The 23,463-nt window shown below is 39.8% G+C and overlaps 1 protein-coding gene across 8 annotated transcripts in view; it reads right to left on the bottom strand.

Moving 5' to 3' along the window:
* Positions 1-23,463, bottom strand: part of FRY (FRY microtubule binding protein) — a 335,554-nt gene that overhangs the window by 202,767 nt on the left and 109,324 nt on the right. For 7 of the 8 annotated variants that reach the window (XM_032314833.1, XM_032314834.1, XM_032314832.1 and 4 more), the window contains one exon: positions 8,850-9,049. In XM_032314833.1, the coding sequence (XP_032170724.1) occupies positions 8,850-9,049 (200 nt within the window). Of the gene's footprint in view, positions 1-8,849; positions 9,050-23,463 lie in introns of those variants that run through there. The other variant, XM_032314841.1, reaches the window with a different exon arrangement.

Here is a 23,463-nt window from a genome sequence, read left to right on the forward strand (position 1 = left end):
CAAGAAAACAATGATGGGTCACATTTAGATGCTTTGTTAGAAGCACAGGCTAGTAAAATCAAGTTCCTTGTTTGCTGGCCAAATTAGAGGAAGGAGGGCAGACAAAAGAGGCAGCCTCAGGAGTGTGGTTGAAAATTCTTGGAAGTTATAACTTCCAGTTATAATGCAAATAAGTCCTGGGGACTTAATGTACAGTGTGGCAACTCAAGCGACAACACTATGGTATATCTGAAAGTTGCCAAGAATGTACATCTTAAAAGTTCTCAACATAAGAAAAAATATTTTTTTAACTGTGTAGTGATGGATGTTACTATATTTATTGTGTAATCATTTTGCAATATATATTCATATATATGTATATGAATATATATGTATACATATACATGTTAATATATGTAATGTATACATGTAACATGACATATGTATATGTCATGTTAATACCTAAAACTAACACTAATCTGCCTAAAATGAATTCACCTAAAACTAGCATAATGTTACATTATACCATATATTTATGTGTGTGCATGTGTGTGTGTGTGTGTGTCATTATATCTCAATAAAATAGGTGAAAATGGAACATTGGTTTGAATTGATGACTCACTTTAAGAAAATCAGGTATTTCTCCCTCTGAAGTTTTCAATAAATGTAAACACATGAATGAGAAAAAGAAAATTCTTGAAATTTTCTGAACTTGCTCTATTTCATTGAATAATATAGCCTTTCATGTTTTGGGCCACTGGCTTCCCAGAGTGGCCCGGCGTGATGATGTTCCCACTTGTTTCAGAGACCCCTACCCTCAAGAACCCAGGACATTTCTTCTTGGAAAGCTTTTGAAAACCATTCCGTGTGGACTCAATTCAAATCCCTGATTTCACTTTCTAGGTTTTCACAGTATATACATGGTAAGCCTCAAGTATTTTGCTGGTGATACAGATACAGTGAGATGGTGGAGGTGCTGGCTTCTCTTGTGTACTTTCATTTGCTTGCTTCTGTCACCTCCCAGCGCACAAGTCCCTACATGATCCAGACCAGGTCTGCCTAAACCAACTTTGGCAGGGTCTCTCTCACAGCCATGTAGAGTTCAGAACAACCATCTGACAGGAACAGTGAATGGCCAATGGCAGGCATCCAACTGCGCCACTCAAGTCTCCATTCCCTTTGAACAAGCACAAAGAGAGGAAGCACCAGGCAGACTTCCAAAGAAGTACACCAGATTTGGTTAGTTGATACTAATTCTTGAGTGACGACGATGATGACGACCATGACTGAGCACTTAGTAGGTCCTAAGGATTATATCAGAAGCTCCACACATTACCTTTAACCCTCTCAACTGCTCTGTGTGTTAGGTTCTGCTACTCCAATTTAGCAAATAAGAGAAAAGGGAAACTGACTGGCTGGTTCAAGGCCACAGGACACTGAAGAGGTTGAATCAGGATTCAAATTGAGATTAGATTGAATGTAAAGTTGTTTGGTTCTTACCTTTATCCATTCTTGTCCGTTAAATCTACAAAGTCAAGATTATGGGTGCTCTTGATTTTGTAGAGCTGAAGAGTCTTGTTTTTGAAAGAGGTTATTGAGAAGGTAATTGCCTGTGACTGCAGTGACAGATGCCATATAAATGGAGAGACTCATAGATAATGGGAACGCACATTCTGAGACTGTATCCAACTGCTAGGAGACAACCTGACTCTCCTCTGCACATATTGCTAAGGTGAAGAAGGGAGAAGGTGACCGTATCAATGAATAATGAGGTATCCTTAGATGCCCCAAGACAGAAGGCTGAGAATCAGTATCTCTTATACACAGCAGATACAAGGCATCATCTGCTGAGGAGTACAAAGGACAAAACAAAGTCCATTGTTACCAGTTTAGAGGTTGGCAAGACGACCCTCAGAAGCAGTTTCCTATAAACACATTTCTTTTAAGCTACTATATTGTTTCATCTATTCATCCATCTCTCTATTCACACATTTATCATAAAGCCACTCATTGATTTACTCAAAAACTATTTACTGTTTATAGTATATAAAGCAGAGTCCTAGACAGGGGGACCTGGGGTGTGTGTGTGTGTGTGTGTGTGTGTGTGTGTGTGTGTGTGAAAGATGAATCAGACATAGTTATTGCCTCTAAGGAACTTACTGACTGGTATAGTGTTTCTCCAACTTTAAAAAATATGTATTTCCCATCAACCTGCCAAGAAAATGTGTATTTTACACTACGGTCTGATATATATACACACGACTCAAAGTTTTAAAAAGCATTATTTACCCTTAAAACCTATAATATAGGGGCGCCTGGGTGGCTCAGTGGGTTAAAGCCTCTGCATTCGGCTCGGGTCATGATCCCAGGGTCCTGGGATCGAGGCCCGCATCGGGCTCTCTGCTCAGTGCAGAGCCTGCTTCTCTCTCTCTCTCTCTCTGCCTGCCTCTCTGCCTGCCTCTCTGCCTGCTTGTGTTCTCTGTCTGTCAAATAAATAAATAAAATCTTTAAAAAAAAACAAACCTATAATGTACTCTGATTTTTTTTTTGGTTAAGATTTTTATTTATTTATTTATTTATTTGACACAGAGAGAGAGTTTGCACACAGGCAGAGGAAGCAGCAAAGGGAGAAGGAGAACCAGGCTCCCCACTGAGCAGGGAGACTGATGCAGGGCTTGATCCCAACCGTGGGATCATGACCCAAGCTGAAGGCAGACACTTAACTGACTGAGCCACCCAGACATCCCTCGTCTGGAATTTTCTATTCTAGCCTATTCTAATACTCTAGTTCAATAAACATGGTACTGTTTGCTTGAGAGAATGACACAACGCTTCAGATAGAGATTTAAGAGGTGTGAATATTCACATCTACATAGCTGTATGGAGTCAGCAGGGAAGAAATCAAGCAAACCTTTTCAGATGATGAGGTACTTGAGTGGGACCTTGAAACATAGGCTAAAAAGCAGGCAGGAGGAAGAGGTAAGCGGCCATCCAGGAAGGAGACAGCATGCAGAAATGCACAGTGGCAGGCAAGCACATATTGAAACATGGGTTGGTAAAGGTGCAGGGGGGAAGTAAGACAGACTGTAGTCACATCAAGGCATGAAAGGAAAAATGAAGGTTTTGAAGAAGGAAACGAAGGGGACGGGGTTGTATTTAGGGAAGATCCATTAGACAGCATCAGAGAGGAATTGGTAAGAATCCCCTCATTCTTCCTTTATGCACTTTGAGGCCACTCCACCTTGCCATGGGAACTTCTGCTTGCACACGAGCCTCACAGTGCAAAGGCCCACCCTGGCTTTATCTGCATGGGAAGCAAACCAAAAATTTTGCAGAAGACTGGCTGGAAAATAGACTAAGGTAATGTAAAATCCCATGTGCTACAAACACTTCATAATATTGAATGAAATGTAAGATTATTATTACTTTTTTAATGCAGAAATAAGTTCGCTGGAAAGGAAAAGGGAAATGAAAAGGAAGAAGACATGAGGTGACATAGTGGCTGCATGGAGAGAGGACTATTGGTCTCATTGCCTTAGAGGCTTTTTTTGTTGCTCACTTGGGGACAGGAAACAAAGCTGTGGGCCTTGAGAGGTGGGACACTGGAAATAAGGCACTTACAGAAATTCTGGTGCTAAAAATGAAACAAAGCATGGCAAAAAATCTATCCACTGGCACAGGAAAATAAAAACATATTCCAACGGTCCCTGCCTGGGTTCTGAGTAAAAACAGCAACAACATCTTCCCTGAAAATTTGAAATCATAGTCCCAAGTCTTAGATGAATTTGGGGTTTACTTGTATCATCTTCTAGGTGCATAAATTCCCAAGTCAACATAATATTTGGCCCCAGATAGTGATTACTCTAGAGGTAATCCAAAAGAGGACATAAGAAATGTATGTTTATGGTGATCTGAGACATAAAATAGAAATCATAAACTCAAGAAAGGAACACACTAAACCTAACAAGATTTTTTTTAATTTTTTAAAAAATATTTTATTTATTTATTTGAGAGTGAGAGAGAGAGAGAGAAAGCATGAGCAGAGGGAGAGGGAGAAGCAGACTCTCTGCTGAGCAGGGAGCCTGTTGCAGGGCTGGATCTAGAGACTCTGGAGCCATGACCTGAGTGAAAGGCAGATGCTTAACTCTCTAACTAGATTTTAAAAGAGAACCAACAACACTTCCAGAAATGAAAAATAGAGTCACCGAAATTATAATTCTAAATGGGCAAGTTATACAAGAGATTAGACTAGGCCAAAGAGAGTGTTAATTGAGGTTGGACCTGAGAAAATTACTCCGAATGCAGTAGCAAAATACAAGAAGCAGATATAATAAAAGAAGGGTAAAAAAGGATATGAAATAGAGCATACGGTCTAAAATACATCTAATAGGAACACCAGGAAAGGAAAAGAGGGAAAGTGGAGGAATGGCAATATTCAAGAAATTAATGGCTAATTTTCCAGAATTGATGAAAGATATGAACCCTTAATTCAAGAAACATGGGAGTCTCAAAAAAAGAAAATTAAAATAACTACACACACACACACACACACACACACACACTCACACACACACAATGGAATAAATACTATGCAGCCATCAAAAAGCCTAAGTCTTGTCATTTGGAATGATGTGGATGGAACTAGAGGGCACTATGCTAAGCAAAATAAGTCAATCAGAGAAAGACAATTATCATACAATCTCACTGATATGAGGAATTTGAGAAAGAAAACAGAAGATCAAAGGGGATGGGAGGGAAAAATGAAACAAGATGAAACCAGAGGGAGACAAATCATAAGAGACTCTTAATCTCAGGAAACAAACTGAGGGTTGCTTGAGGGGAGGGGCATGGGAGGGATGGGGTGGCTGGGTGATGGACATTGAGGAGGACATGTGCTGTGGTGAGGAAAAAAAAAAAAGGATTAAGAAAGAAAATAACTCTACATCCAGAGTGTAGTGAAACTGAAGAACACTATAGACAAAGAGAAAAACCATAAAAGCAAACAGGAAACAAAGTCAATTATCCAGAGACAATAAATCAGCCAGAGACTTTACCACAGGAATGATAGTGGGAACATAGTGAAGTATATCACCAGTAGTCTGGGTGGGGGGGAATAAATGTCAAATTAGAACTCTATTCCCAGCTGAACTATCATTGACAGCTGAGGGAGAAAGAAGATAAACAAGATAGATAAACAAGACCAAGTAGTTTACCACCCACTCACTCTTACTTAAAAGAACTACCAAAAACGTATTTTGGGAAGAAGAAAATTTAAACAGAGGGAAAGAGTAGGAGGCAAAAGGCATGAGCATCCATTGTATTATTTTCTGTATTTTTTCTTATATGAAATAAAAATATAAAAAAAGAAGCCACAGATGACCCAATTTAGCTTGTTTAAAACACTTTTCTTGGGAAAGGTGAAATAATGGTAAGAGTAGATAAGAGCAAATGCTATCAGCTAAGCCCATGAAGCAATAAAAGTAGAATAACATTACTGATTCATCTGTAAATATTAACAAATATCTGAGCATCTTTTGAGCAAAAAGAACAATATTGTTAACCCAGTGAAAGATGTTTACAAAGAAAAAAATATATATAAAATTTAATTTTGGTAGAACATCTTTATTTCTTGTTCTTTTTAAATCATTAAAGTTAGCTATTTGGGTACTGGGAATTCATAAATACAACTTTAATATTTTGTGTAACTTATCCCACACAGTCTACCTGATGTGGAATTTTGAAGAATGTAGTCTTCTGAAAGTGAACTAAAAAGTATAGATTCCTGAGTATCACCACAAGTGATAAATCTGTACTTCTGACTTTTTGAAAATTACCCTTACTACTCCCATACATGTTTTAATTACAAAGATAAAAGAATAAATTTTGTGATTTGATACAAACATACATAAATGCAGGCTTTTAAAGGATTCACTGTCTTTGACATAACTCAGCAAGAGAAACAGTAGGGCCATTTATTGAAATTCACTTTAACCATACTATACCTACATCAAAAATAATACTCTTGCTATGGCTACAGAATAAAATGTCAAATGCACATTAACCTTTTTTGAATCCAGTAGCAAGCCACAGAATCTACTCATATTTATTGTCCCTTAAGTAAGCAACTACAAGGACAAAAATTACTAAGCATTTTCCAGCAGACCAGAAATGGATATGGCACGGAAGCTTGCATGTCTGCCAAAAAATACAAGGGGGAATAAATAGTCCCTTTTTATAAAAAGCAACAATACTAAAAATTGATTGATATACTTCTTGAGCTAAAAACATAATGTTCATCTACTTGGCCCTCAGCCTCTAGTGGATTCTCACCCTCGGCGCACCATGAAGATTTGCTGACGGAACATGACTTAATGCTTTTTCATCTCCACTTTTCTTGTGGGGACTTAAAAGTTATCTCCCTGAAAGGAACAAAAATGCCTTCTTCTAATTAAAAGAATGCTGTGGCATATATTAGCTATTCAGATATAATGTTTACTCCAAGAAGAAAATGCTATACATATAAATTCCAAACTAGTAAAGACAAGAAAGTTAACCCCCAATTTTTGAGTTAAACCCAAAAGTTAACCGCAATATTTACATCATAAATTCTCAAATAATGACATATAAACTATTATTTTAGAAAGAGGGGTGGCTCAAAAGGTGTCAGGGCCTAGCCTTTTTAGCATCTCTTTCAACTTTTATACAACTTTCCTGTTCCTTAGCACAATTCACCATGACAATTTCAGAGAGCCCTGATCTGCCACTGTTAGGAGTAAAAGGACTCTTCTTTGTTACTTCCCACTCTCTGTGCCTTAAACTCCCCCATGACCTCTGGAGCAAGGTAGCTTCTCACCCTCCACCAGGAGAGGCAGGCTGCACAGTCTCAGCATCTCTCGAGGTACTTGGAGGGTTCCAAAGATCAGTACAGTTTTGGGCAATGAGAACTTGGGTACTGGATTTTTTGGTTGATTCAAGTTACAGGATAGTCCTGTGTTGGTTTGTTTTAAGACATTAAAGAAAGTATTTGCACACGAGAATGACCATGTAAAGACTGGCTACAGAATGTAGAAGGTTCAGAGGTGGGCTCTGAAGGCATCCATCCTGAGGTCAAGTCAGCACTGTGAGAACTTGGGTAATTACTTTGCCCTCTCTGTGCCAACATTTCCTGTCTTTAAATGAGGTTGTAAATACTACCTACCTAAAGTCACTATGAAGATTAAAGGATAAAATAAATTAAGCCCAGAGACTGGCAGAGAGTAATTACTTGAGGAATATTAGCTATTATTATTAGCACTAAGAGTAGCAGAAAATTTTTTAAAAATGAGTGAATGAGGAAAAGGTACTGCACTAAGCTTTAATTTAAAGGGTTAAAACTATAAAACCAAGAAACATTCTAAAAACAGGAAGTTAGAATTCGTGAAGATAACCTCCATTGATTTAATGAAAACTTGATTGAATGATTGATTTGCCAGAGAGAGAGACGGGGGGAACACATAAGCAGGAGGAGCAACAGGCAGAGGGAGAAGCAGACTCCCCACTGAGTAGGGAGCCTGATGCGGGACTCCATCCCAGGACTCCGGGATCATGACCTGAGCTGAAGGCATGTGCTTAACCAACTAAGCCACCCAGGCATCCCTCTAAATAAAAAATAAAATGCAAAATTTGTAACTTTCAGGCAACCACATATTTAACAAATATTCTTGAATTTTGACTCCTAAACCTTAAATGTGATTCTTACACAGGTCATTCCCCCCATCTCCTTTTTCTTAAGAGAGGAAGAGCGGGGACAGCTAGGAGGAGACAAAGAAAGAGAATCTCAAGCAGACTCCATGCTGAGCACAGAGTCTAATGTGGGGCCCCGATCTCATGACCCTGAGATCATGACCTGAGCTGAAACCAAGAGTTGGATGCTTAACCAGCTGAGCCACCCAGGTGCCCCACAAAGGTTATTTTTAACAATGTTGAGCATCATCCGTTAGGTATTTTTTTTTAAAAAACCTTATATAGTGGGTTCAATAATATTATATTTAATTATTTTAAGCCTTGATGCCATAAAGCCAACCTCACATCATCTTCTCATGTCCCGGTATTCTCTCAGGAGGTACAAAGCCGAACTTCATAGAAAAAACTGTGTCATTCTGAATTCCTTTCCTTTTCTCTTATTGTGTGTGTCCCGCGAAGGTCAGAAAACAAGTAATCTGAATCTACCAACTGGACTTTTCTTCCTGACTGTCCTTTTGAGATTCAGGACTCTGTAGAGCCCTTGTTAGAGCAATTCACTTAAGGCTAAACACATGCCTCATTTTGTAGCAGAATCGTCTGCAAAGAAAGATACTGACGTCCAAGGACATTATCTGTCTAATAAAGGACCTAAAGGTAAGTGAGCTGAGAATTTCCTGTCCTCCAATTTTCAGAAAACAAAGAGGTGTTTCTGAATGACTCACCAAATAACTTCCTCAAACAACAGATCACCAAGACCACATGTTCTCAAACTGGGAGTCCAGGCAGCCACCTGAAGAATGATTTTTTCTCCTTTACTTTAAAAACAGACCAAAGATTTTGACGAAAAGTATATGTATATAGCAGAGACCCTAAACACAATTTTTCCAGGATTCACACCTATTGTTAAATTACGCTTATTAGTCTTAAATGTAGTAGCGAAGCATGGTACTTAAATGTATTTGCCAAAGATTGTTCTGAAGTCCTTGACTCTCATTTTTTTCTTAAATCAGGAAACTTAATTCTAACCTTTTAAAAAATTACCTACGGTATCAAAAACACCTTGGGAAATCCATCTTTTCTTGGAGCTGTAAAATCTACTATATTTAGTGTCAAGATGAATTTAAAAGGGTGTCATGGCCCATACTCACCAGAGGTTCTGCCATGATGATGCGAATCTTCCGCTCAGCCTGAGTGGTGAAGTTGACAAATAAACTCTTGAGGACATATTCTCCTGGTTTGCTGTCTGGGTCCACGTTGATGGGTAACATGGTTGGCGGCCCTTTCTCTCTCTGCGTGCCAGAAACAGGTGGGACTGGAGGCTTGATGTAACCGTTGCCAACTGGAGAAGCTGGAAAATATAACAGATGCTCTTACTGGCTGCAAATCACATCATAAATACCCAGATTGGCTGTTTTAAAACATAAACACAAGGATACAAATCGTATCAATAATGTTGCACTTTATGTCATAACTTGGCCTTATTCTTTAGGAACGGTGTCAAGATTTATGTGTGTTGATTACATTAAGTTGGCATTATGCCATATTTGATAATCTCAAAGTACTTCTGTTTACCACATTACTTTAGGTAAATTACCTTGTAAGCATGCAATAGAGCTGAGAAATCCTACAACATTTAAGATGTTTTTTGCTTCTTTTTTATGTCCCGGGGAAAAAAGGACTAAGAAAATATATGTAGGGGGAAAAAAGTGATTTCTTGTTATGGTTTTCCTAATGGCCAGGAGCTCTCCATGCTCTATTCTAATAATGGAAAAGACTCTGGGGGTGGTGGCTTCCAGACGTTTCCATGAACCCAGAAGTTTCAGAAACCCAGCTGGCTCTAGCCCCTGAAAGAGATGTGCCTCTTGGAAGATAAAAAGCTCAGGCAGTGCCCCATCTATGCCATTCAAGGTGTAGATTTAACTTTTCACTGTGCCACCCTTTGGTTCAAGTTGGGATGCCTTTCCTCATCCCTCATGAAATGTGCAGATTCCCTATGTGGATTAGATCTTGAATAGAGGCAGCTGACAGAGTCCCCAGGAAGTGGCCTCCTTTCAGAATGCAAAGGAGTCAACTATCTTGAGAGAGAAAATAATTTTTATTCATATATGAAAATTTCACATCTCTGCCCTCTATACTACACTTTGGCATGTCAAACTCTAACACGGACCACCTCCTTCCACCGACGTACTTGTGAGGTGGTCGGGTATGACAGTCAATGAAAGAAATGGTAAGAGCTAAATGTGGTTAAGACAGAGGCATTAGAAGTGCTAAGGGCAGGATGATGATAAAGTAGACATTTTTTTTTTTTTTTTAAAGGAAGACTAACTAGTTCTAGATGACTGGGTACAGAGGTTAAGGAAGAAAGTGAAGAAAAAAGTGAATCTCTAGTTTGGGTACTGGTGTGGATATCAAGAGGATGGTGATTCTAAAACAAGGAAAGGTTATAAAATAAGGAAAAATGAAAGAGAAAAAAGTCCTAGATCCAGGAAAGCCGAACACTTTTCTCAAAATGACAAATAAATTCAAGGCTTCTCCTCCCTTCTTTCTATCCCAAGTGAAATTCTGAGGAAGCCCAGCAAAAACTGTATTTATTTTCTTGAATGATAAACCTGTCCTCATGTTAGGGTATAGGTTCTCCCTTCTCTTTCCTTGTCTTTCCCTACGTCCCTTCCTCTCTGTTCCATTTAACCTGCCATACCGGCGAGGGGTCCCTTACAGCTGAAGGGTCTTCTTATACCTCACCTACCGCTAAATTTTATGGTCTCTCAAGTTATAAAAATAAAGTATGTCCTAGGTATAGTATATTCTTAGAAGCTCCATCCTAGTCCAGGCCCTTGGAGACTTAAGGCTTGCTGATTAAAGCAGTCCCTTTGATGACTTCCTTTCATTCATTTTACTTTCTTCCCCATGGTTATAATCATAACACTTTTTTGCTCAAGATTTTCAATGGCTCTTAATTATCATCCAGCCTCAGACGCATGGCCTGCTTTTGACAGCCCTCCATAGGTTGTCTCCCCCTGGCACCTGAGTCTCATTGGTGCCCTGACTGGCCCGTGAGCACACTGTTCTCCCCTGTGCCTCTTTTTCATCCTCTCTGCTCACCTAATTCTCCTGTCCTTTCAGAACCGTGTCTAAAGCCATCTCCACAAATCCTACCTCCGACAGGCCACTCCTCACTGGTAAGGGTGTATTACAGTATTTAAACATTTAAGTCATGCTCTTTGACGTGGTACATCCCACATTACTGAAGACAGACGCTGAAGACAGCAGTCAAGTGATGTGATTATCAGCTGGTCCCATCGTCCGTTCCAGCAGTGGCCCTGTAACCAAACCATACATTCTGCTTTGTATCCCCTGAAAGTTTCCCAACAAGACTGTTACCTCCTGGTCTAGTACAGAATTCTTGGCATAGATGACACGCAATAGATCTCCTTAAATAACTATCTAAAATGACAGCTTACTTTATTTCTGTACATCTTGAAGTGATTCATAGAGAGGGAGCTCTCAGAGAAGAATCCGTAGTTAGAATCTTTAAAGGAAGAGGGTGCGGTATTTGCAATCACGAGTCATTAGTAAAATGGCACTCCAAGTGGCTCCCTAAAAGGCACGACTTATTCTAATTGGACATATTCAAAATCAGGTGATGTCTATGAACTGCTGCTCACCCCTCTGCTTTGCCTGCTTCCCTCTCAGTGCAGGGGTCTTTTGGAAGTAGGAAGGCTCCCAAGGCCAACTTATAGAGGGACATAAGGTCCCCCTGAGACATCTTCCTCTTGTTATCAAGAGTGTTGTGCCATAGACCTGGAAACCGGAAATATAAACTGAGAAAATCTAAGTGAAGGGCAATCTTTCATTATCTTTAGTTTTCCATAGGATTTAACCCATTTCTAGAAGATGGAATGAATCCAATTGATGTAATATATAATTGCAAAATCAGATCCATAATTATAAGACTCTGGAGCCCCAAAATTCCTAACCACAGTGAGAGGACTTTTTGTAAGAGTGACCTCTGGCAGTCCGCCTGCAACGTTGCATTTTGAACCAGAGTCGAAATGTAGGTACTAAAATCTCTCTCAGATGAATATTCCATTTAAACGGCCAAAGTACCAAGTCACTGCTATAAGAAAGCAAATAAACAAACAAAAAGACCCTTAGTCCCCTGTACTTCAAAGCCAGACATCCTTCTGAGTACAAAAGTCTGTACAGCCTTAGTGAGCTGGAACTAGCCTAGCCCGGCAGAGCCCCATGCTAGCGCTGCAAGAAATTCAAGCCCACCACTCCTGCTCCAAACACATCCCCTGGGCAGACAGAGATGCAGTCACATTTCAGGGGTGAGTGTCCTTGAACAGGATCTGCTCTGTTTTAATAACTCTGCTTTGTCCTACCCTAATTAAGTCATAACAAACTCTCATCTTTTGTCAGAATGATTTTCAAAAGTAAACATAGGACCTGGCACCTTTCAGTAACCCCGTTATCCGATGACAATATAGTTGAGAACCAGGAAGCCCATGTTCTCTGGTAGTCCCAAAGTTCAGACCAGTCCAAACACTAGAACATCATTATGAGAAAAACTTCGTTAGCCTTTCCTTCTGCACTTGATTGCTCTGAATCTGCCCACAAGTAGGATCAATGGTCTAGTTTTTAAGTTCATGAGAGTCTGGAAACAGAAAATTACAAGAGAAAGGGGCAATATCTATGGGTGCAAACTCTAAGAGCAAAAGGGGAAAAAATGGCACTATGCTAAAAAGCCTCCCAAATTTAAAAATGAATTTGCATAAAAAGCCATTTGGCACTGGGCCACAGCATCAGACACTCCAACAGGTGTGGGGGCAGTGACGGGTCCATCCTGCATGTTGTCACAACTAAGGTTCATGACGAGGACCCTAACTCCCAGGGAAAGACTACAGGATGTTTGATATATAGTCCTCAATCAGATAAGGTGGGGAAAAGAGTGATGTAGATTCCCAAAAGAAAATCCTACAAAAAAGGTTTGGGTGTATAAAGAATTCAGAATTAAGCTGAAGAATCTAGCTCTGAAGAATTACATCTCTTTCCTCACAGGTCTGATTTGTAACTGGAACTTATTTTTGATGGAAACAGACCCGGCACCAATTCAGCAACAGCCACACTTCAGCCCCTTTCCAGCTCTGCCAGTGCAGGTGGCTCCTGTTTGAATGGATTCTTCCCCACCCATAGTGTTTCCACTGCTTTCTGTCCAGCCGGGCAAGCAAGTCTGCGCATCCTTCATGGTCGAGGTCAGGATTCCCTCCCCAACCTGGTGGGGTCCGGGCCACCCCAGCCATCCCCATGGTGGGGCCTCTGGAAATAGGGATCCCTGCTCATCAAAGGGTCCTGACAGGTCACTGTTACCTCATCTTCCCCACCTAAAAATGTATGTTGAAGGAGCAATTTAATTTGCTAGATTGAAAACTGTTATTTAAATTTCCTGCACGGCATACATTTTTGAGCTTCATCTCCATCTGTTTTTATCTTCTCTCCTTTTCTTCTCAGCTCATCTTCCCATCTGCTCACATCAGCTCAATGGCCCTAGGAAGTCACCCACACCGGGATTCTGGTGGGTGGGGAGCTGAGATGGGGGTCCTGAAAAAGAGTACCACGTTCAGCTATTAACCAGGACCCAACTTCTTGAATCTTTTGGAAATTTGCTTTCTTTTTAGATTTTCTCATTTACATTTTTATCTTGGATTTAACATGTTTGAATTTTTCTCCATTGCGTTCTTGTATCCTAAATGGGTTTTGTTGATGTTATTATTTTATTCCAAATCTGCTTCTATTTGGTTCTGCTGAAAGGCTCCAGAGGCTGCGGTCTCTATTTCTTATAGTGAACAGGCTCCATTCCTTAATCTGTAAGAAGTCTCTTTTTGGCTTTTGTGGCCCATTCATTACCTCTTTATTAGATCTATTTCTGACTGCAAGCGATGATCTTTCCAATGTAACTATTTTTCCCCCAGTGTCATTGCCTCATAACTTGCCCTTTGGTCTGGCTGCTTCTAGCTGGCTAAGGTCTTCAGTATACTCCCCTTGAATTACCAACATTTCCAAGAATTACTGACTTCCTAACTGCAACACCAAGACAAAGACCCCACAAATCATATTCACCTACGTTTGTATTATGTCACCAAAAGGAAAGTTAATGTCATAATGAGTTTCCTCATGTGAACATCCCAGAGGCTAAAAGGGGCACTATTTGTTACAGGAAAACAACTGGTTTTCTCAGTCAGATTTTCAGTGAAGTTAATACCATCACTCATTACAGGCTATCATTCATTCATCCATTCATTCATTCATTCCAACCAATATCTATTTAAGGAGTACTTAGGTTTTGCGAACTGTTCCAGGTACTGGGAATGTGGCAGTGAATAGAACAGATGGTTCCTACCCTCATGGAGTTTATGGTTTGCTGAGGCAGGGCCATGCAATCAACAATTTTGTGTACACACACACGTGCGTGCGCGTCTGGACATGCACACACACGTGTACACAGATCACAATATGCTCTAAAAGAAAAAAAAAACAAAATTAAACTGAGTGAAGGGAAAGACAAATGTTCAAATGTTTTAGTTTGGAACTGCTGTGGAGAAGAATGAAAGCTGTGCACCATCTTGGTATCTAAGAAAACCCGAACAACATTTGGCTTGGGCAGGATCTGCTTTTCCAACCCATCACTTTGGCCCGCCCATTTCTGTGTCAGTTCTGGTTGGGAATGAGTATGTCAACCAGGCTGCAAAGGGCATGAACACAATGCCCATCTGCCACACAGCTCCTCTGCTTGCCTCCACAAAGCATGTGACTCAGGAAAGAGCGCCATCTTTGTCTGCTCTTCTCCAGCTTATAAAGATGGACAAGCACAGAGCCAGTTGTTCAAAACACTCGATGCTGTTTCTGACGTTCCCAAAACTAGAATCAGACTCTAAGCATTTGAAATTTAAAAAAAAAAAAAAAAAAAAAAAAAAGGCTTCATTTTCTTTTAAAGTGCCCCTGAGACTATATGGTGGTAACTGTTCAGCATAGCCACCCTTCTTAGAAATGGAGGTCATTTAAACAACTTTATTTCCTAGAGATCAATGCAACCTATCTTTCAACACAGGAGAAAATTGATTAGAGTTCTTTGTTCACAGTTGGATATACATTATTCTTGCTGCCAGTTCTAAGGGACTCTTTCCTTTTGTAGGTTCTGAGGGCAAATCCCATTAGTACCCAAGTGCTGGGATCCTTCTTTAGGACCTGATGTTCACCCCAAATCTCTCTTTTCCCGTAAGACTTATTTTGTTTACTGGCATTACAGGAACATTTCATAAAACATAACAAACCAAGAATGACGCAGCTACTGTGAGAACATGTCACACTGTGTATAGAACTATAATAAATTGTCCACTAATGCATTTATGAGGGTGCTTAAGAAACAGCATTTTAAAAGGTACTGCAAATACTCAAATGACCAGAAACTTTAAAAGTCACGCAAAATAAATTAGGATAAAAAGAAAAAAAAAATCTTCCAAATGTGATAGGAAGAATTATTTTCCTCTGAAGAGTATTATTAAGAAATGAAAATGTTGGGATAAGAAGAAACAATTAGTTTGAGCAATAGAAAAATATTTCTTAACAAAGAGATGGATGATGCCTAATTTTATATATTTCAAAATCAGTCAAGAAGAGAATACAAGGTAAAAACACTCAGCAATGCTTTCTGCCTTGGAAGAAAAATATAATCAGTGACACATTAAGTTCTTCTTAACGAATCTATATGATTCTGGTAATGGGAAATGTTCCTCCCAGTTTTGTTGCTACAATATTCTTCTCTCTTCCACCACTTAGTTCTCCTGGTCCTGTAGTTCTCAAATTGTGTTCCTTCAAGTTTCAGGGTCCACAAGACATATATCCAGGATAATTGATGTCTTAACCCTCAGAAATAATCCTAAGAGGCCAAACAATCTCACTTTTACAGATAAAACCATGTAGGTTGAGAGAGATGAAGTGTCTTGCCTAAGGCCACAGAGTGGTTGACCCAGGATCTGACTCCATATTTCTCTGATAGCATATATTCTGACCTTCTCGAATGACCCTGAATTTAAAAACAAACCAGATGTCTATGGTGAAGACTGAATAAAGTGGGTTCCCTTACTTTGGCCTGGGTGTGAGCCAGTCTAGGGACATTAAGGAATGATGAAATGAAATATAAAGGTTGTGACTTGGAGAAGGGACCTTCCTATAGATCAGGATAGTTGCTGATTTTCTAGAAAGGCTAACATAACTGCCAGCCATGGAGTCCCTCCTGCCAAGTTGTCGGCCCTCTTAAACTTGAATGCATCTTTTAACCTAGAGAAGGGCTTTGGAAAGGCCTAGGAGTACAAAAAAAGAGTTAAGAATTAAAGGCCCAGGGTATGCCTGAGTGGCTCAGTTGGTTGGGTGGTTGCCTTTTGGCTCAGGTCACAATCCCAGGGTCCTGGGATCGAGCTCCACATCGGGCTCCCTGCTCAGTGGGGAGCCTGCTTCTCCCTCTCCCTCTGCTGCTCACCCTGCTGTGCTCTCCCTCATCAAATAAATAAATGTAATCTTTAAAAAAAAAAAAAGAATTGAAGACCCATAAAATACATGAAATCTGATTAGGACACACACCTTAGACACACCTTCCTAGATACACTGATGACATCAACTTTAACTGGTTATTATTCAAAGAAGGAGCAACTGAATTTCTGTTCAGTCTGTGACCTCTCCAAAACATTTTTGTCTCTGGTCTCCCAAAGACTGGATACCGGGAGAGAGCGAAGGAGCTCAATAAAGAGAATAGAAGTATCCCATGGCTGCCGTCTTCTTTTCTCCCTTCCTTTGCCTTCTAGTATTTTATCTTAGAGAAATGACAGTAACACTTCAGTGATTTCTTTTATAAATGTCTGTCGTCTGCTAAGATGCAATTACAGGGACCTTTCCCGATTTTCAAAGTAGGTACTGTCATCGGAGCCTGAAAGAATGTCTGCCAAGATCTGTGAGCAAAGGAAGATGAGGTTTCATGGACATTTCAAGGTCCTTTCTCACCAAAAGGAGATCGAATAACCTGCTGGAGGCAGGATAATCCTGAACTTCAGCTTCCTTCTCCCCAGCAGAGCTGCCGAGCGGCTCTCATTCCCGTGCTCTTCCCTAGCCAGCCTCTCCTTCTCTCGTCTTCTTTCCTTTCCATTTCTTCCTCTTCGGGCTTGTTTTATGCTGCAAAACCTCACTAATTTGCAACCCACTGAGTCAAACTTTGTGATCCCTTGGGCAAGGCTTTGCACTTTTTTTTAACGTTAACTTTGAGAAAGATATGTTGACTTACAATGTGAATCAGTGGTGATCAGAACCTCTGCACATCAGATTCTCCCAGAAAGGTGGGCCCCACCTGATTCAGTGGGTCTGGGGTGGGGCTCTGTAAACTGCATTTTTAACCAGTCCCATGTTATACCAAAGCTGCTGGTCTGGGACTATAACCTGACGCCTCCGATAATAAATAAATGGGGAAACAAAGAAAACCAATTAATCCAGTCAATAACATTGTTTTTAATTCCATTTGCCTATAGATATGCTTCATTAACTTTAACTAAGTCAATGCTCTTTAGGTAAAACATAGGAAGAACTCTGAAAGGGGAGTCAAAAGTCCAAGTCTGGCTCCACATGAACTTGGCGGATGAACTTGTATCAACTGGGCTTCAGTTTCCTTATATGCTATTCTTAAAGAGGCAGGCCAGGTTGTCCTTGCTGCACCAGTATTCTATGACTATATAGGAATATACGTTGAAGAGGAACCTGGGTGGCTCAGTGGATTAAACGTCTGCCTTCAGCTCAGGTCATGATCCCGGGGTCCCGGGATCAAGCCCTGCATCTGGCTCCCTACTCAGCGGGGAGTCTGCTTCTCTCTCTGCCTCTGCCCCTCCGCCTGCTTATGTTCACTCTCTCTCCTTCTCTCAAAGAAATAAATAAAATCTTTAAAAACTATAAAGAAGATGTGGTATATATACACAATGGAATACTATGCAGCCATCAAAAGAAATGAAATCTTGCCATTTGCGACAACATGGATGGAACTAGAGCATATCATGCTTAGCGAAATAAGTAAAGCAGAGAAAGACAACTATCATATGATCTCCCTGATATGAGGAAGTGGTGATGCAACATGGGGGCTTAAGTGGGTAGGAGAAGAATCAATGAAACAAGATGGGATTGGGAGGGAGACAAACCATAAGTGACTCTTAATCTCACAAAACAAACTGAGGGTTGCTGGGGGGAGGGGGTTTGGGAGAAGGGGGTGGGATTATGGACATTGGGGAGGGTATGTGCTTTGGTGAGTGCTGTGAAGTGTGTAAACCTGGTGATTCACAGACCTATACCCCTGGGGATAAAAATATATGTTTATAAAAAATAAAAAATTAAAAAAAATAAAAATAATAAAAAAATAAAAAAGATAACATGCAAACAAACAAACAAAAAAAAACTATATACACTGAAAAGTCATAAAACATCACTTATTCAAGACTTGCACAACTCAAATAATAATTAACACTTAGCCACCAACAGACAAATGGACAAGAAAGTATCTCTCTCTCTCTCTCTCTATACAATGAAATATAGCATAGCCACATAAAGGGTGAGACCATGCCATTTGCAACAAAGTGGATAGACTAGAGGATATTCTGCTAAGTGAAATAAATCAGACTGAGGAAGATAAACTTCATATGATTTCACTCACATATGGAATCTAAAAAAATAAAAAATAAAAAAACCCACAAATGAATAAAAAGCGGAATCAGAACTATAAGTACAGAGAACAAACTGATAGTCGCCACAGGGGTACCAGGGTGGCAAAATGATGAGGAGGAGTGAAAAGTAGAGGCTTCCAGCTGTGGAATGAGTAAATCACAGGGACAAAAGACACAGCACAGGGAATAGAGTCAATAGTACTGTAATAACTTGTATGATAACTATTCTGTAGATACGAGCTACACATGTGGGGAGCATAACGTATAAGCTTCTTGAATCACTATGTTGTATACCTGAAACTGATGTAACATTGCATGTCAATTATACTCAAATACAAAAATTTTTAAAAAACTAACACTTGCCTTCCTTTGAATTAATATGAACCAGTGAGACTGTATCATCTATCCTCTCTATGGAGGAAAGCTTTACAGATGATCCTATCTCTTCCACTTCTTCTCTGGTTCCACTCACCTCCCTGAGACGGGCAACTCCCTATACTACAGGTGGACATGTGAGGAAGCCTGCTTTTCTTCCTAACTGCAAACCCAAGACTCGCATTAACATTAAAAAAGAATTATGTACTGAGAGTCTGCCTTTCACAAAACCCTGTACTAGAGGCCTCGTGAAGGACAGAGGCCTCAACTCCTTTCTGGGCCACTGATTAGCCAGATACTAGGGAATAGAAGGCATTTGACCCGGGTCTTAAAGGACAGGTAGAATTCTGATGGGCAGAGAGAAGAAAGGGCAAGCCAGGCAGAGGGACTAGCATGACAGGTGCATGAAGGCACCTGCTAAGTCTCTCCTCGCCCCTCCTCCCTTCACCTTCCTACCACACAGGCCTGTCTTAGCACATACGTTCAAACTTTCTCTTCACTAAGGAACTGTAACATTTCAAGAACAGGATTCCATCTTGTCTTTATTCCATGTACTTAGCACCGTGTCTGGCACAATTAATTAAACAATTATACTTACTTAATATTTGTTGAACTGAACCCATCCGATTCTATAATACAGCTCTGTGTGAATGAAATAATTGAGCAAGTATATATATGAAAAGCTTAAGTCCCATAAACATGTAGGTTTCTAGCTCTTATGATTAGAATTAAGGTCTTAAACGGTAAGCCAATGAGTTTAGACTTTACTGAGAGGACAACTGGGTGCTAGCAGGTTTCTGGGAAGAAAGTTGAATTGGTGGTGTGTAGGGTGGGCTAAAGGAGCGCTGTTTGAAGGACAATACAAATTAAAGACCACTGCACCTACTACGAAAAAAAGAATGAAGATGGGAATCTGGATGGGGTCTACTGGAACAGGAAGGAAGATAGTAAGTGAATCGTATACAGAGGGACCTGAAGTCCAGTCATATCACCCTTTCCCAATAAAGAAAACGTGCAAAACAGATTTCCTGGTGAAATGTTATGATAACCAAGGTGTTTAAGAAGCATTTTTAGAGTATCAACTCTAGAAGCTTTCTCAAAATTCCCCATCAGTGGCAGGATATTGGTCATAGTTACTGCACCCAAGCACTGAAAGTGATGTTGGCTATGTGCATCTGAATGAGACAGCGGCTTTCACGCTCCTACCACTGGAACAGAAATGACTTTGGCAGGTGGCAGAGAGGGAGTTGTAACTTGCCCTATGCCCATGTTCATCAAGTTTTCAAAACATTGTTGCTAATGTCCATTTACAAGAAAACAAAGGGGATACAGGAACAAGTTAAATGTCACCCTCAGGGAGCAAAGAGATAATTCAAAGTTAGGTACTTTTTATTGGACAGCTGCACTGATTTCTACAAGTCAACGGAGGAGATAAAAATGGGTAGGGTGATTAAAGACTTAGGGGACAGAACAACCAAATGTAACGTGTGGACCTTGTGTGAATCTTGATTTAAGCAGCCCAACTGTTCAAAGACCTTTCTGGAAAGGACAATCAAAGCACCTTGAATATGGATTGGATATTAGGTTACATCACAGAATTATGGTCAGTTTTGTGAGGTATGAAATTAGCACTATGGGTAGGGAAGAACATATCCATATTTTCTAGAATGCATACTGATTGTACAGAGTTCAATGAAATATCTCTATTGGATTTGAAATGCTTTAACAAAGAAGGTATAAATGAAGCAAACTTGGCAAAATCTTGAGAACTGTTGAATCTCAGTAATAGTGATATGTTGTGCATTATACTGTTATTCTTTCCCCTTTTGTGTTTGAAAAATTTCATGATAAAACCTTTTTTAAAAGAGAAGGCTCATTTATAAAAAAAAAAAATGCCTACATCTTATAATGGCAATAACAAAGGAATACTATTATTCCTTCATTATTCCATTGAGGAACTGAACTAAAAAAAAAATACATTAAAAAAAAAATCTAATGCCATCTTTAACCCAGGTTCCATGACATAGGTTTGAATGTTCACTCAGATCCTAGGTCCAGCCCCTCCTTCCACACAAATTAAATGTATGGAGTGACGTGGGTCTCAGAGTATTACTTAGGACACATGACAAGAATGTAGGGTGTCATTTACACAGCCATCCTTTATCATACCTATATCACAATACGGTTTGAGTCCCTTCAGAAATATTTGGGTCTCAAAAGTGCATGAGTGAGATCAGTTAGTCAGTTCGCTGAATAACAAATTTTCATCGACCCTAGATATATATAAGTTATTCTGCAAAGTTCTGGGGAGAATTCAAAGATACATTTAAAAAGACAATCTGAAAGATTTAAAAATGTAACATTTTCAGCTACAAGATGCCACAAGGCAGTGTCAGGCTAGAAGAGCACATAAATTTAGGAGAATATTCATTAGCTTCATTTATTCATTTTTCATTTCTTCAATCAGCTAATATTTACCAAGGGCCTACTCGACTCCAAGCACTGTGTTAGCTGCTGGGGAGCTGCTAATATGCAGGGGAGGCAGGCATTATAAAATAAATACACCCAGAAATATAATTACAAAATAGTAAGTGCTGTGATGGGAACAGGGGTGACATATCTGTGACTGTGGGGGCAGGGCAGGGCTCTCTAGGATGGGGACAATGAAATTGAGGCCTGGAAATAACCAATGATAGATACAGTCAGAGAAGGCATCAAGGCAGAAGAGAATGGGAGTGGGGAGCACTGGGGCTGTAGGAATTCATAGAAGTAGAGAAGAAAGGACACTTGAGAGTGGCTCATTCCCTCTGGCCAACCGCTGCCTGGTACTTCCCTCTATCCCTCTACCCATCTTTACCCTCCTGCAGGGCACTGATCTCCCACTGATCACACATTATATATTGGTTTTCTACCTAGCTCCCCACTGCAAGGGCAGCAAGGCCCAAGGGCAGCAAGGCCCAAGTGCAGCAAGGGCAAGGAATTTGTTTTATTCCTTTTGTATCCTCTCCTTCTAGCTTATACTCAATAAATATTTGCTGCATTAAGGAGTAAGGAAGCATGAAGATCTATAAGGTCATGAATTGTCTTCTGCTTAGAAGCCCGACATCAAACCAAAACTCACATTAAGTCTATTGAGAGAGCTATTTCTGCAACCAAGCAAGATGCTGACAAATGAAGCAATCTGCCCAGGAGTAGAATATAGTATCATGGATGACAGCATGTCATTTCAGTAGAGAACGTGGTTATTGGTGTGTTGAGCATGTCTGGCTTATAAAATCTCAAAAGCAGTTTGTCAAAGTGGGGCTTGTGACCCATTACTCGATCATCAAACCTATTTCCTGGGTGCTAACCAGGATGAGTTCAATGAGATAGAATGGAAAACCAAAGAAGAGAAAATAGCAGGGTGATGACCTCCTGCACAGTGAGGGTAATTATGCATTACTTATAAAACTTCTGTTTTCAGTCTCTGTCTGCACCTACACATATGTATGGGGTATGTGTTTGGGGTCAAAATGCAAAATGTGCTTTTTTCTGTGGGTCCTGCTCAAAAAGGTGCTAGAGACTGTTGGAACAGCAGTCGCTCGCAAACCATTATCTGGGCATTAGACATTACCCCAAATGACAAGCCCGGCTTCCCAAGCCATTTTATTAGAATCGTACTGAAGCTGGGCATCAAGGGAGAGAGAACACAGTCTCTGAAAGAAGTTTTTGTCACTGTACTAGTGGAGGCATTACACAGGAACCCAACCTAAAGGGACAACGAGGACAGAGCAGACTTGATGTGCAGTGACGGCCACCAGGAACGGTGCCAAAAGCTGCCATATTTTGACAAATGAAGGTCATAAAGCAAAGTTTTAGCTATTCCCCTGCGGGACCCCCTTTCAGATTACATGATGAATGCAGTGACCTGAAGGGGAGTCTAGTCCTACATATGTCTTTGTTAATAAAGAATGCATTATTTTATTATAAAATTATATATTATAAAATGCATACACACAGTTATAATATGCATTGCAGTATGCATTCTGTAAGATAATATATATGCATACATATGCATACAATAATATATATATACCTAAATATGATATAGACAGTATGTCTGTGCATTATGTAATATACATGGCAACACAAGATACATTTCCAACATCTATACTAAAGGAAGAACTTCCATTCCAGGGTATACAGCAGAAGCTCATTCAGTGTTTGTTAAATACATTAATTGAATAAGTGAAATCCTTTAGAGTTTAGTTAGTTTTTTATTTTGTCAACAATAAAACATTTATTAAATTACTGGTTCATATGTACTTATTTACTTTGATAACAGTTCATTTAATAAAAAAAGATTTTAAGTTTCACTAGATTCTTGAATACTTATATAAATGTACAATGACTATATAAAATTCACTTGATACATGCCTACCTGAAATTTATAATCTGAGGCAGTGAGATGGTGATAAATCTATGAACTCACAGAAACATATTTGTTGTTACTGACCTCTTATAAAAATTAAGTTTATATATTGGGAGCAAGAAAAGCAGTAAGTAAAAAGGAGCTAAGATGGCTGCCAGATCATGGGAGTGGTCCATTCAGTGGAAACATAGTAAGGGTTAGTAACGTATCCAAGAGATATCAAACAAC

The sequence above is a fragment of the Mustela erminea genome, chromosome 15, assembly GCF_009829155.1.
Source record: "Mustela erminea isolate mMusErm1 chromosome 15, mMusErm1.Pri, whole genome shotgun sequence".
Lineage (NCBI taxonomy): Eukaryota > Metazoa > Chordata > Mammalia > Carnivora > Mustelidae > Mustela > Mustela erminea.